Here is a 15,042-nt window from a genome sequence, read left to right as displayed (position 1 = left end):
CAAGACCAAAGAGCTGTCGAAGGACACCAGAAACAAAATTGTAGACCTGCACCAGGCTGGGAAGACTAAATCTGCAATAGACAAGCAGCTTGGTGTGGTGAAATCAACTATGGGAGCAATTAATAGAAAATGGAAGACATACAAGACCACTGATAATCTCCCTCGATCTGGGGCTCGACACAAGATCTTACACCGTGGTGTCAAAATGATCACAAGAACGGTGAGCAAAAATCTCAGAACCACACAGGGGGACCTAGTGAATGACCTGCAGAGAGCTGGGACCAAAGTAACAAAGGCTACAATCAGTAACACCACGCCACCAGGGACTCAAATCATGCAGTGCCAGATGTGTCCCCCTGCTTTAGCCAGTACATGTCCGGGCCCGTCTGAAGTTTGCTAGAGAGCATTTGAATGACCCAGAAGAGTATTGGGAAAATGTCATATGGTCAGATGAAACCAAATAGAACCTTTTGGTAAAAACTCAACTAGTCGTGTTTGGAGGATAAAGAATGCTGAGTTGCATCCAAAGAACACCATACCTACTGTGAGGCATGGGGGTGGAAACATCAGGCTTTGAGGCTTTTTTTCTGCTTAGGGACCAGGACGACTGATCCATGTAAAGGAAAGAATTAATGGGGCCATTTATTGTGAGATTTTGAGTGAAAACCTCCTTCCCTCAGCAAGGGCATTAAGAATGAAACGTGGCTGTTTTTTTCAGCATGACAATGATTCCGAACACATCGCCCAGGCAATGAAGGAGTGGCTTTGTAAGAAGCATTTCAAGGTCCTGGAGTGGCCTAGCCAGTCTCCAGATCTCAATCCCATAGAAAATCTTTGGAGGGAGTTGAAAGTTCGTGTTGCCCAGTGACAGCCCCAAAACATCACTGCTCTAGAGGAGATCTGCATGGAGGAATTGGCGAAAATACCAGCAACAGTGTGTGAAAACCTTGTGAAGACTTACAGAAAACATTTGACCTCTGTCATTGCCAACAAAGGGTATATAACAAAGTAATAAGATGAACTTCTGTTATTGACCAAATATCGTATTTATCGGGGTATAACATACACCTGCCCATAACACACACCCTCATTTTTCCAAGGAAATTTTGGTAAAAAAGTTTTTTTTACCAAAATATCAATGGAAAAATGAGCGTGCATGTGTGTGCAGGTGTACCAATTGTTTCTGGCGGCTTCTGCAGTTCAATAATTTAAAGCAAGCGCTTTAAATCATTGATGTGCAGTGGCTTCTGTGGGGTCAGAGTGCCCCTGCTCTATTCCCTCCTCGTCCCCGGTTTTATAGTTAAATACCCCGCCGCCACCACGGCACAATTCCCTCCCTATCCCCGTTTTATAGTTAAATATCCTGCCGCCGCCACTGCCCAATTCCCTCCCCATCCCCGGTTTTATAGTTACATGTGCCCTAGGGACTGCGGTCCTTCATGCTCCGGCAGTCTCCTGATCTGTCACTGTGCGCCGCACACTGATGAGTGACATCGTGTTGAGGACGTCACTCGTCATTACGCAGCGCACAGTGACAGTGCACAGTGACACAGTGGATATTTAACTATAAAACCGGGGACAGGGAGGGAATTGGGCAATGGCGGCGGCGGGATATTTAATTATAAAACCGGGGACGGGGAGGGAATTGGGCGGAAATGGCGGCGGTGGGATATTTAACTATAAAATCGGGGACGGGGAGGGAATCGGGCGGTGGTGGCGGCAGGACATATAACTATAAAACCGGGGACGGGGAGGGAATCGGGCAGTGGCAGCGGGACTCTGGATCGGCAGAAGCTGCTGCAGTTCAATGATTTAAAGCGCCCGCTTTATATAATTGAACTGCAGCGGCTTTTGCGTGGTCACAAACAGTCTATCGGCTTATAACACGCAGATAGACTTTAGGCTAAAAATTTTTGCATAAAAAAATGTGTGTTATACGCCGATAAATACGGTACTTATTTTCCACCATAATTTGCAAATAAATTCTTTAAAAATCAGACAATGTGATTTTATGGATTTTTTTCTCCTGATGTCTCTCATAGTTGATGTATACCTATGATGAGAATTACAGACCTCTCTCATCTTTTTAAGTGGGAGAACTTGCACAATTGGTGGGTGACTAAATACTTTTTTGCCCCACTAGCTGATAGGGGATCTCTATTCAGCACTGTAAAGAGTAAAATGTAATGGACATTGTCTCAAAAATACCACTCATAATAATAATGGGGTACTCCCACCAAAAACACTTATCCCCTATCTAGTGAACGGTTTACATCACTGATATCTGGCACTTTGCAATAACATGGATAACTAAGTTATGTTTCCATGCAGCTATGCCCCCATAATTGTTATAACTGAATGGATATTTCACACCATGTATCTTTTTAAAGTGCTCTTGTAACATTAACAAGTAGGACAAAGTAACAGCGTTAACTAAGAGCAAAAAAGGAAATTACTCATAACTTCAACAACATTTTTGGAGATTAGGATATTTATGAGTCAGATCAGAAAGAAGAAAATGAATGGTGAATCACTGAATACTATCCTTAATCCTTGGCTGTGTCTCAAGAACAACTGACCGCCCTGACAGCACCTAGCAGGCCTTACTCCATAACATTGCGAGGGGATGCAAGGCCTTGTTTAACACAGTGGTCTCTATGGTGAATATTTGATTGGTGAAAGTGAAATTTTTACCACATGAATCATTTTCCAGATTTTTTAACAGATCTCAGAGTCCTTTCATTCTTTTGTATCACAGTTTTGGAGCTTGTAAACAGTTTAAGGAGAGTTCATGATACATCACAATGGGAACATCAGAAAACAACACAGCATTAGTGTCTAACTCCTCGCTACATTCCCAGAACACAGGCTGTAATATTAAAGCTCATTTCACACCACAAAACTCCCCTACGTATACCTCTGCTGTATAGCTATGGCTTGGAATCCATCATACATCATACTTTTTTGTACAGGATCCTGCTCTATGGAATAGTGAAAAGGTCTGTGCTATGTGTGTGTAAAGTGCTCCGTGGGTGCACTAGAGGGCTCAGAAGGGAAGGAGCAACAATGGGATTTTGGAGACCCCTATGGTGCCAGAACAGCAAAAAAAACGACACCTCTCAAGTAACGTAAAAAGGGGTACAGTGAGCCTTAACAACACACAGGTGTTTTATTTTTCGTTAAAGTTGGATGTGTAAATGAAAAAAAACAATTTTTTTCACTAAAATGCTGTTTCCCCCCCCCCCCCCCAAAATTTCACATTTTTACAAGGGGTAATAGGAAAAATGCCCCCGGAAATTTGTAACCCCATATGTGGATGTAAAGTGCTCTGCTGTCGCACTACAATGCTCAGAAGAGAAGGAGCGCCATTGAGCTTTTGGAGAGAGAATTTGTTTGGAATGGAAGTCGGGGGCCATGAGCATTTACAGAGCCCCCCCCCCCCCCGTGGTGCCAGAACAGTGGAATCCCCCACATGTGACCCCATTTTGGAAACTACACTCCTCACAGATTTTAATAAGGGGTGCAGTGAGCATTTACACCCCACTGGCGTTTGACAGATTTTTGGAACAGTGGGCTGTGCAAATGAAAAATAAAAATTTTTATTTTCACGGACCACTGTTCCAAAAATCTGTTAGACACCTGTGGGGTGTTAATACTCACTGCACCCCTTATTAAATTCTGTGAGGGGTGTAGTTTCCAAAATGGGGTCACATGTGGGGGGGGTCCATTGTTCTGGCACTATGGGGGCGTGGTAAACACATATGGCTTTCAATTCTGGACAAATTTTCTCTCCAAATCCCAATGGCGCTCCTTCTCTTCTGAGCATTGTAGTGCACCCGCAGAGCACTTTAAATCCACATATGGGGTATGTTCTTACTCAGAAGAAATGGGGTTACTAATTTTGTGGGGCTTTTTTTCCTATTTTCCCTTGTGAAAATGAACTATTTAGGGTAACACCAGCATTTTAGTTAAATTTTTTTTTTCATTTTCCCATCAAACTTTGTCAAACTTTGTCAAACACCTGTGGGGTGTTAAGGCTCACTATATAACTTGTTATGTTCCGTGTGAGGTGTAGTTTCCAAAATGGGGTCACACGTGGGTATTTATTTTTTTGAGTTTATGTCAGAACCACTGTAAAATCAGCCACCCCTGTGCAAATCACCAATTTAGGCCTCAAATGTACATAGTGCGCTGTCACTCCTGAGCCTTGTTGTGCGTCCGCAGAGCATTTTACGCTTACATATGGGGTATTTCCATGCTCAGGAGAAATTGTGTTACTAATTTTGGGGGTCTTTTTTTCCTTTTACCTCTTGTGAAAATAAAAAGTATGGGGCAACACCAGTATGTTAGTGTAAAAATGTTTATTTTTTTACACTAACAGGCGGGTATAGACCCCAACATTTCATTTTCATAAGGGGTAAGAGAGGAAAAAGACCCCCAACATTTGTAGTGTAATTACTCCCGAGTAAGAAATTCCCCATATGTGGCCATAAACTGTTTCCTTGAAATACAATAGGGCTCCGTAGTGAGAGAGAGCTGGAGGCTCTGTTTTGGAAACATTGCTGTACGATACGTTTTTCATTTTTATTGGGGTGGGGGCATGTAAGGGTGTGTATATGTGGTGTTTTACCCTTTATTATGTGTTAGTGTTGTGTTTTTATGGTACATTCGCACTGGCGGGGGTTTACAGTGAGTTTCCCGCTAGGAGTTTGAGCTACGGCAGAAAATTTGCCGCAGCTCAAACTCGAAGCGGGAAACTCACTGTAAACCCTTGCATGTGTGAATGTACCCTCCAGCTGTTGCAAAACTACAACTCCCAGCATGCATTGGCAGACTGTACATGCTTGGAGTTGTACTTTTGCAACAGCTGGAGGCACACTGGTTGGAAAACCTTCAGTTAGGTTCTGCTACCTTACTAAGTATTTTCCAGCCAGTGTGCCTCCAGCTGTTGCAAAACTACAACTCTCAGCATGTACTGATCGCCAAAGGGCATGCTGGGAGATGTAGTTATACAACAGCTGGAGGTACGCAACTACAACTCTCAGCATGGCGAGACAGCCGTTTGCTGTTCGTGCATGGTGGGAGTTGTAGTTTTGCAAGATTTAGAGGGCCACAGTTTAGAAACCACTGCACAGTGATCTCCAAACTGTGGCCTTCCAGATGTTGCAAAACTACAAATCCCAGCATGCCCAGACAGCAAACTGCTGTGTGAGCATGCTGGGAGTTGTAGTTTTGCAAGATCTAGAGGGCCACAGTTTAGAGACCACTGCAAAGTGATCTCCACACTGTAGCCCTCCAGCTGTTGCAAAACTACAAATCCCAGCATGCCCAAACAGCAAACAGCTGTCTGGGCATGCTGGGAGTTGTAGTTTTGCAACATCTGGAGAGCTACCGTTCAGAGACCACTGTATAGTGGTGTTCAAACTGTAGATCTCCAGATGTTGCTAGGCAACTCACCGGCTTCCGTAGTCAGCACCAGGGAGCCAACCGCATGTCATCGCCGCCTGCTGCCGCCGATCGCCACCGCCTATCCCCCGTATAACCCGGAATCGCAGCAGAACACCGGTCTGAATTGACCGGCGATTTGTGGCGATCGCCGACATGGGGGGGTCTCAGGACCCCCATCAGCGATATGCCGGGATGCCTGCAGTACCTGTACGCCCTCAGTCCTTGAGGACTCTAAAACGGGGGCGTACAGGTACGGAGTTAAAGGGGTACTCTGTTGGAAAACAATTTTTTTTTTCAAATCGGCTGGTTCCAGAAAATTTAACAGATTTGTAAATTACTTCTATTAAATTATCTTAATCCTTCCTGTACTTATTAGCTGCTGTATACTACATAGGAAGTTGTATGGTTCCCTTCTGTCTGACCACAGTGCTCTCTGTTGACACATCTAACTGTGTCAGGAACTGTCCAGAGTAGGAGCAAATCCCCATAGCAAATCTCTACTGCTCTGGACAGTTCCTGACATGGACAGAGGTGGCAGCAGAGAGCACTGTGGTCAGACTGTAAAGAACTACACAACTTCCTGTGGAGCATACAGCAGCTGATAAGTACTGGAAGAGTTAAAATTTTTATATAGAAGTAATTTACAAATCTGTATAATTTTGAAAGGAAAATAGTAAGTGCAGCTCCCAATTTATTGGCCGAGGTATATTATAGTGGAACACCTACACCTTAGGTGTAAAGTATATTTGGAAAAAGAAAAGAGATTGTAACCATAAACTTCAAGGACAATATCTGATAAACTGATATATGATGAATATAAATGAACCGTGCTTCAAATATATGCTGGAAAAAAATGATAAAATATTTTTATTAAAACACATATAATAGTCATATATTTAAATGAGATGGTAATAATAATAATAGGAGGTTATTACCATCTAATATAAATATATGACTATTATATGTGTTTCAATAAAAATATTTTATAATAATTTTCCACCGGAATACCCATCCAAGATTTCCAAATTTAAGATCCAAATTTATAATATTCCTTGTCAGTCTTTGATTTCACTTGAACGTTTTCCTAATTTATCCACGTTATTTCAATAAAGTAAAGCTTTCCTTTACTGCAAAAAATGATTATGATGAAACCAGCTTTACGACATAGTATCTACTACTGCAATGCAGCTCTGGGACACACTACGCTGACAGATGAGTGAGTGGTAATACTTGGTCCTTCACATTCTAGCTGATGTAGCAGCTACGGGAGAATGTGTATATGACAGGGCTCTCAATGCACAGGCTGCGCAGTCTGATGCTGGACTCACATCCGGTACTCCACAAGTTAAAGGAGAATTCAGGCAAAAATGTATTTATCCCCTACCCACAGGATAAGACATAAGTAGCTGGGCCGACAACTGAGACACCACCTCCCGATCACCAGGATGGATGCAGACAGCATGTGCTCCATTCATTTCTATGGGAGCGCCAAAAAGACCGGAGTACAGCACCTTATAGAGGTGAATGGAGCGCATGCAATCTACTGGTAAAGGACAAGCGCTCCTCACTGAGAGAGCCAGGGTCCCATCCTAGAGATCGCAGGGGTCCCAGTACAGAGGAAAAGTTGCCCAGTTGCCCATAGCAACCAATCAGATTGCTTCTTTCATTTTGCAGAGGCCTTGTTAAAAATGAAAGAAAGCTGACTGGTTGCTATAGGCAACTGGGCAACTTTTCCTCTCCTCAGGTTTTGATTAATCTCCCCCAGTGTCCCTGGTTTACTAAGAGTGAAGTATAGTTTTCTGTGTGTTTTTTTTTTCCTGACAGGTATTTTTCTCGACGAGTATTTACTTATTTTCCCTATGTTTTGCATCGTTTACACATGCTCTGAGCTGTCGAGTTTTTCAGAACTCACATCCACCACATTTTATGTGGAAATATTAGTTAATATGATGGGATTCCTTGAAAATGTTGGGGGCACGCCCCTGATCGGCGACCACACCCTTATCACAGAAGGGCACACCCTTTTTCAGTTTTTCTGAGTAAAATGGAGAGTCGGATGGGTTTTGGGGACATTTTTTGGTTGCAAATTTGGGCACAAAACTCGATAAAAAACAGTGAGGATCACTTTTGTAAATGACCCCTAATAAGTGTACACTATTATACTGTAAAGGAATTATATGTTTTGCATCAGCAATGTAACCTGCCCTCCACAGAGCCTTATATAAAAGATGAGTATTGTACTTTTGCACAGTCTGCAATGCATTTGTGCAAATATAACATTAACCTATTCAGAGTAAATGTGAACATGGCCGTAGTTAAAAAAAAATAAAAAAAAATAGATGTCTAAATGAAGCTACAACCGATGCAGTGATTTCCTCTGGACTATGTCATCCCTGCATATTCTGGCACACAGCTTGATTACTCCATTAAAGCCTGAATACAGAAACAGTATCTATGTGCTAATACTCCAGGGGCTGCATCAGATCACTGAGCTAAAAATAAAACATTCAGAAGGGACTGGGAATAGTTCTTTATTCCCTCTACAAACAGTTTGAGGGCTCATGTACAAGATAAGGACATATCTTTATCTTTATGGAACATATATAGTAGATAATGTGACAAACCTGCCATGGATTAGGCCAGTGTTTTCCAACCAGGTTGCCTCCAGTTGTTGCAAAAGTACAATTCCCAGCATGCCCGGACAGCCAATTGCCAGGAGTTGTAGTTTTGCAACAGCTGGAGGCACCCTGGTTGGGTGGGAAACACTGGATTAGGCAGATGCGTACTTAGCCTAACCTGTCATGTGTCTGTGCATGAAGAGTAGCGCTATTTCTGGCCAATATATAATTATACAGTATATATACATATATATATATATATATATATATATATATATATATGTATATGTAGGAGAATATGCAAATCAGCTCATTACATCACCTTCTCAGGTGATGTTCTTGGTATCAGCTTAGCTCCAGTTACGGAATATAAAAAGCTAATCGGGATTAATGCCAAACCAGAACTCTCTCTCCAGAAGGAAAGAGGCACCCATCTGCAGACAACTGTTTCGGGGTTCTTGCCCCTCGTCAGTACAGAGCAGGGTGATCTGGCTTGGCTGAGATGACTGCTTAGTGGCCCTTAAAAGCTCTGTCACACCAGGAGTGGTGAACTCGCCCTGAGTTAAATACTCATCCCGTTTAGTTGGTCTAAGGCCCCTCATCTCAGCCAAGCCAGATCACACTGCTCTGTACTGACGAGGGGCAAGAACCCTGAAACAGCTGTCTGCAGATGGATCCCTCTTTCCTTCTGGAGAGAGAGTTCTGGTTTGGCATTAATCCCGATTACCTTTTTATATTCCGTAACTGGAGCTAAGCTAATACCAGGGAACATCGCCTGAGAAGATGATGTAATGAGCTGATTTGCATATTCCCCTACCCAGAATGCCTGCGGAGTGCTTAATGGCCCTTGAAAGCTCCGTCACACCAGGAGTGGTGAACTCGCACTGAGTTAAATACTCATCCAGTTTAGTTATATATATATATATATATATATATATATTTATGTATATTATTTATTTTTTTTGTCTCCTTTTTCTCCTTACACATCCGAAGCAGAAGCAGCATGGAAGACAGTATGGAGCAGTACTAAAAAGTCAAGCTGTGAAAAAATCTGCACAATAAGGCTGCACAAGCTTGACGAGAGGAGAAAAAGGCCTTTTTCTCTGTTAACATGTATATAGCAAAGAAAAAAATGGCACTCACCCCGTTTGAAACTACAATGATTTATTCATGAACCAGCAGGATACAACAGATCGGGAGAGAAGGACGCCAGGTGAGCAATAGCTATTTCGTGCGCAAGCGCACTTCTTCAGGCCTGAAGAAGAGCGCTTGCGCACACGAAATAGCTATTGCTCACCTGGCGTCCCTCTCTCCCGATCTGTTGTATCCTGCCGGTTCACGAATAAATCACCGTAATTTCAAACGTGGTGAGTGCCATCTTTTTCTATATGATTGTCATATCTTGCTGCACCTTCTGGATTGAGCACCCCAGTGTAATTTTGCAGATGGTCCCGGTGTTACAGTGTCTGCTTGACATTTGGAGCGGTGGCGGCTGTGCCGGAGGCTGTTTCTTTGTATATAGAAAGCAGACGGGCTCAGCATCATACACAAAGGGGTGCTATTAAGCGTACCAAATAACAATAACTACACAAAAAGAAAGAGAGATACGCAATATAATGCACACCCACAATAACTGTAATCCAAAAAGTATATCTTTATTACATATAAATAGTACAAAAAGCAGACAATACAGTTAAAACCAATTAAAAAAGGCCAAATTGACCACTGCTTAAACGAGGGGGGGGGGGGGGGGGGAAGCCCCCTACCAAAAGGAAGGGGAGAAACCCCACCCAGGGCACCTGCCTCCACAAATACTCAGGTTATCAACCTATCATACAACAAGAGTGTTAAATCAGTACAGTCCTGTCCCCACAACACCAATAATATGTATACAACCAGAATATCCTCAGTATATAGCACAGGGGACTGGTAGTAGAGGACAATAGATGGAGGAGTAATATGGCAGGTGCCCCCCTAAAGACCCCACGCGTTCCGTTGCCCGTCGGCAACTTCCTCAGGAACTTCCTCAACACCCCTGAGGAAGTTGCCGACGGGCAACGGAACGCGTGGGGTCTTTAGGGGGGCACCTGCCATATTACTCCTCCATCTATTGTCCTCTACTACCAGTCCCCTGTGCTATATACTAAGGATATTCAGGTTGTATACATATTATTGGTGTTGTGGGGACAGGACTGTACTGATTTAACACTCTTGTTGTATGATAGGTTGATAACCTGAGTATTTGTGGAGGCAGGTGCCCTGGGTGGGGTTTCTCCCCTTCCTTTTGGTAGGGGGCTTCCCCCCCCCCCCCCCTCGTTTGTGCAGTGGCCAATTGGGCCTTTTTTAATTGGTTTTAACTGTATTGTCTGCTTTTTGTACTATTTATATGTAATAAAGATATACTTTTTGGATTACAGTTATTGTGGGTGTGCATTATATTGCGTATCTCTCTTTCTTTTTGTGGAGGCTGTTTCTTTATCTCAGTATATATATAGAAAAGTTTTACTTGTACCAGAGCACATCATAATTCTGTATATAAATAAGAAAGAGATATGTTGTACAACAAGTCAACCAAATGGAACGACCCATGGCCGCTCGATGCACCTACTCATTAGTTGGTGGAATCTATTTTACACCTTGGCAGCTGCACATGCTACAGCGAGAGATGATAGATTAAACAGATGCCTGAGAAGGCTATGTCTACATTATCTCAAGAAGAAACAAGTTAGCTGTAAACAGTTGTCTTTACCATTGTAGATACTGATTTAGACAGAATGATGAGAAAGGTAGCATGCAATTTATGACCCTGGAAAGTCTGCTACATAAAATCAGCATTTCATTGTCATGAGAGCTGCAAATAACACTGCCAGTCTTGCCAAAATATGAACCTAAATACTAAGGCAGTGTTTCCCAACCAGTGCGCCTCCAGCTGTTGCAAAGAACTCCCAGCAAACCCAGACAGCCCACATTACTCCGGGCCTCCTGGGAGTTGTAGTTATTAAAACAGCTGGAGGCACACTGGTGTGATAAAATACACTGCACTAACTAAAGAAAAGCTTCACATCTGTGGTGCTCTTATATGCACTTCATCACTGTTTAACATTTTAAAGAGTACCTGTCACCAAGTGAAACTTTTGATATATTCTTCCTAATGCAATTCTAAAAGACTTTGCAAATCCCTTTCCGTTAAAATTCTCAACCTATATATTTTTAAAATGTATTTGAAAAAATGGCCACTAGGTGTCACTTTTCTTTTCCGTGCCGTAAGCCTAGCAGTGAGTTTGATCTCCTCCAGGCCTGGCAGGAGACCAAACTCAGGAAGTGCCTGTGTTACATAGTGAGGAACAGCTCTCGCTCACTGCCTGTCAATCAGACAGGCAGGAGCAAGCGCTGCGCCTGCGGTGCTCCTGTACATTGCCACATCACTTGGCTCCGTCCCCTGGGAAGGAGAGCTTGCTGGCCACGGTGCCAGCTGAGGCTCAGCGCAGCGCTGGATACAGATAGAGGCCTTTAAAGAGGGTGGAAGTGGTCCCCTAGCAGGCTTCAGTGATGTTGCTCCTGCTGGGGAAAGCCCACTTTCTCCGACCCATGGCTTACACTATGTAAGCAAGATAACAGGTAAGAAAGAGAGCTTTTTAAAGCTCAGAAATTTTTTAAGGGCGGGAGGGGTGTTAGGAGAAGTTAGGGACTATCATCTGAAATAGTATAGAAAAAATTGCTTCATGACAGGTACTCTTTAACTTCTTCTTTAAGGGTAGTATTACACAGGTAGACTGCTTCCCAATGTGAACACCACTCAAGTAGATTGATGCTCGTTTGAGCTCCACTATTATGCAGCAGGGTCACATGAATGAATCTTGGATCTTTCATGTGGCCCTTTACCTCCATCATTCGTCGGCACACACCTCCTATTACATAGGGTGGGTAATGACGAACAAGGATTTTTTAACCTGCCCAAAATTATGTAAAAGCCAATGAACTTGCATTCAAACCTTCATAGGTTCATCAATGGCATATTACACAGGGCGATATTGGCCTATTCGTTTTATAATCCCCATTTGTAATAGTGTCCTTACAAATGCTCTGTGCACCGTATCTGCATTATAGAGAAGCCTAATAATGGTTGGTTACTGCAATTATTAGAGGGCATTCCTTGCATTATCAACACAAGTCCATCCACCGAGACAGTGCTATGGAAAGTCTTCCAGGCATCACAAATATAAACTACTTTAGCAATGAACCTTACGGAAAAAGGCAACATAAATAACCATGAAATAATTCACGTGTTAAATCAATCAACCTTTCTGCTGGTCTAGGGATATAATTCAGGTACAGGACAGGTTATTTCTAGCCCTGCTTAACCATAAATAATAGATCTACTGCAACCAAGATGGGTGTATCTTTTACAGCAAGCCTGAATGGAAACTCTAAGATAAGGAATTGGAGCCCTACATTGTTTTCCCTGTCCGACTGTAAACCAACATCCATACGCGTATATCAAATACAGGCGCCTAACACATAATGCCCACATTACCTAGTATATGTCTATGCAAAAATCCAGAAGCAAGGTCTAACAGGAGAACACGGTGCCTTACAGGAAAGATTCATAACAGCCTGTATTCAGTTTATTAAAGGGAAACTGACAGCCGGTTCATTCTAACTAACCCCAATACATAGGGTTATAGTGCGGGTGAACCAGATTAAAATGGAGTATAATTTACCCAGATTACCAGATAGACTGGTTATTATCTGGCATTGCTAATATGTTAATTACCGGCTTTGCGCAATGGAGATGGGACCCGGCATACCCAGCATCCGTGTCTCCACACCGGGTCCCCCTCCGGACTGAAGATCAAGGTAAATTATGGCTCATTTTAAGGCAAACCCGCACTTTAACCCTGGTTATTGGGTTTAGTGTGGGTGAACTGGCTGTTAGTTTCGCTTTAAATAAGTTTTGCTATGTTCAATACTTCTGTTAGCTAGTCATGCCTTCTGGTTAACAGCATAGTGTTATCAGATCTGCATAATAACATTTTACCGCAGTAATTCTTGATCACAATTCAAGATCCCTTTTATTACAAGAAAGCCTGGCACCTCAACCGGTAACAATACAAATCCATCATAAGTCTTCTATACGCTAATCCTTCTAGAAACACACATGGAAATACATTTTGTTCAAGAGCAAACAGAGGATAAAGAAATTGGCATCCCTGAAGTAGCACAATCCTCACGAATAAAGTAACTGCTAAATAATCTTAACTTTCCACAGTGCAGCAGCATTCAGGAATTTTGTTTACTGGCAAATGAAATTCATCTAAAAGCCAAAAAAGTTAAAAAGAAGAAAAAAAAAAGAAAAAATGGTAATACCCAATGCTGTTATGTTATCATCACTGCCTCCACAATGTGGTGCAGCTTGTGTGGGGTTAATATTGAGAACTAGAGGAAAAGATAACAGTGTTTTGCTGACTTCCATAATGTACTTACCTCACCAAAGAGTTATTTGCGTACTCACAGCATGCAATGTAGAAAGCTGACAAAACTACAATATGTCTGTGTGGGACTATATGACTTTCTATGAACAGGCTCGTCTATGTATTTGTATTTCTCTGTTATTCCCAGAATGCCAAGTAAATGTGGGGTATATTACGGATTTACATAGTACAATGCTTGCAGTAGCTCCATGGATAGGCATGTCGGGGCATAGAGATGCCAATATGTTACTGTAACCATGCTTACGGTAGTTATTCTTGCTTTTCAGTTACTTTTAAATATATAAATTCCTTAGGCTATGAATCCCAAAGTTCAGCTCCCAGCCAGCAGTACTAAAAGATACTATGCTAAGAGATATTAACATAGGTAGTCGACATCAATATCAATATCAGTCATAGATAAATTGTATGCACACCAAAGAACTGTTAAGCAAAAGCAAAGCTTGTTACGACATTAACCATTATAAAATGCATAACTGGGTAATATGTATAATAAATCTATAGCATTCTGATCTTTGTACTTACGATCAAGTCCATTGATGTATCGCATTGTAATTTCACAGTGACCCCATACAGCGCTGACAATAGGGTAAAGTTTTTTCCCTTTAAGTCCTCTGAAGGCAACTCCTAAATATTGTCCATCAACTATGAAGCTGAGTGTCCCCTCATCCATGTCTAACACTACCAGCAAAGAGTCTGGGAGTACAAATGATTCATCAGGTTCCAGAAAAGCTGGATACGTAATACCAGGTTGGTTTTTACAGTTGTGATAGAGTTTATTTCGTCCTAGGTCCCAGCCCCAAGACTCACTATTGCTTCCTACCAATGAAGTATATCCCACTGAATGTAAAGGGGAATCTGACGTTGCTACCCCCACAACAGCATGTGTTCCTCTTTGTCTTGTAGGCCAATGAATTTGCCACACGTGAAGGCCTCTTGTGTAGCCAACTTTCCCTCTGATGCAGTCCGTACTTTGTGCAACTGGGTGCCGATGAAATGTCAGACGGTCATCCTCCTTCACAAAGATGTTCAAAGACCGGTCCTCATTGTTCCAAGCATGTTTGTGCTGAACTTCCAATGTAGCCATAGGCATATCCAGCAGCATATCTAGTCTAGCAGGCTTACAAAAGTCAGGGCCCCTTAGTTCTCTTTTGACAGGTCTATAAGGGGGGTCCCGTACATCCACAGACTTTATACTCCCTGAGATCTTCTGACCCATTTCTTGTCTGTGGGTTGATAGAAACGGGACAGGGAAGGGGAAAGGGAAGGTGTTCCTTTGTTTCCTTCTGTTACCTCATTAAAAATAAAATGTATATTGAAGTCTGTTACTTGTGCCCCACAAGCAGCTTATGAAGACCCTTGGCAGATCGGCAGTCTTCTGGAAAGCTTTTCCTGGAAGAAAGGAGAACAATATATTAGTCCAGAATGAGTGACATACGTGGGTTCGCACATAACATTTTAAATCAAGTTTCCCAGCCTTGGACCTT

The 15,042-nt window shown here is 42.5% G+C and overlaps 1 protein-coding gene across 3 annotated transcripts in view; it reads right to left on the bottom strand.

Moving 5' to 3' along the window:
- The window catches only part of SPSB4 (splA/ryanodine receptor domain and SOCS box containing 4), a 191,477-nt gene that overhangs the window by 80,886 nt on the left and 95,549 nt on the right, over positions 1–15,042 (bottom strand). For all 3 annotated transcript variants that reach the window (XM_056564877.1, XM_056564879.1, XM_056564878.1), the window contains exon 2: positions 14,081–14,947. In XM_056564877.1, coding sequence (XP_056420852.1) covers positions 14,081–14,774 — 694 coding nt within the window. In that variant the 5' untranslated portion in view covers positions 14,775–14,947. The remainder of the gene's footprint in view (positions 1–14,080; positions 14,948–15,042) is intronic.

This window comes from Hyla sarda, chromosome 3 (genome assembly GCF_029499605.1).
Source record: "Hyla sarda isolate aHylSar1 chromosome 3, aHylSar1.hap1, whole genome shotgun sequence".
Lineage (NCBI taxonomy): Eukaryota > Metazoa > Chordata > Amphibia > Anura > Hylidae > Hyla > Hyla sarda.
Note: the sequence above shows the minus strand (reverse complement) of the source record. Positions and strands in the feature narration are given on the sequence as shown.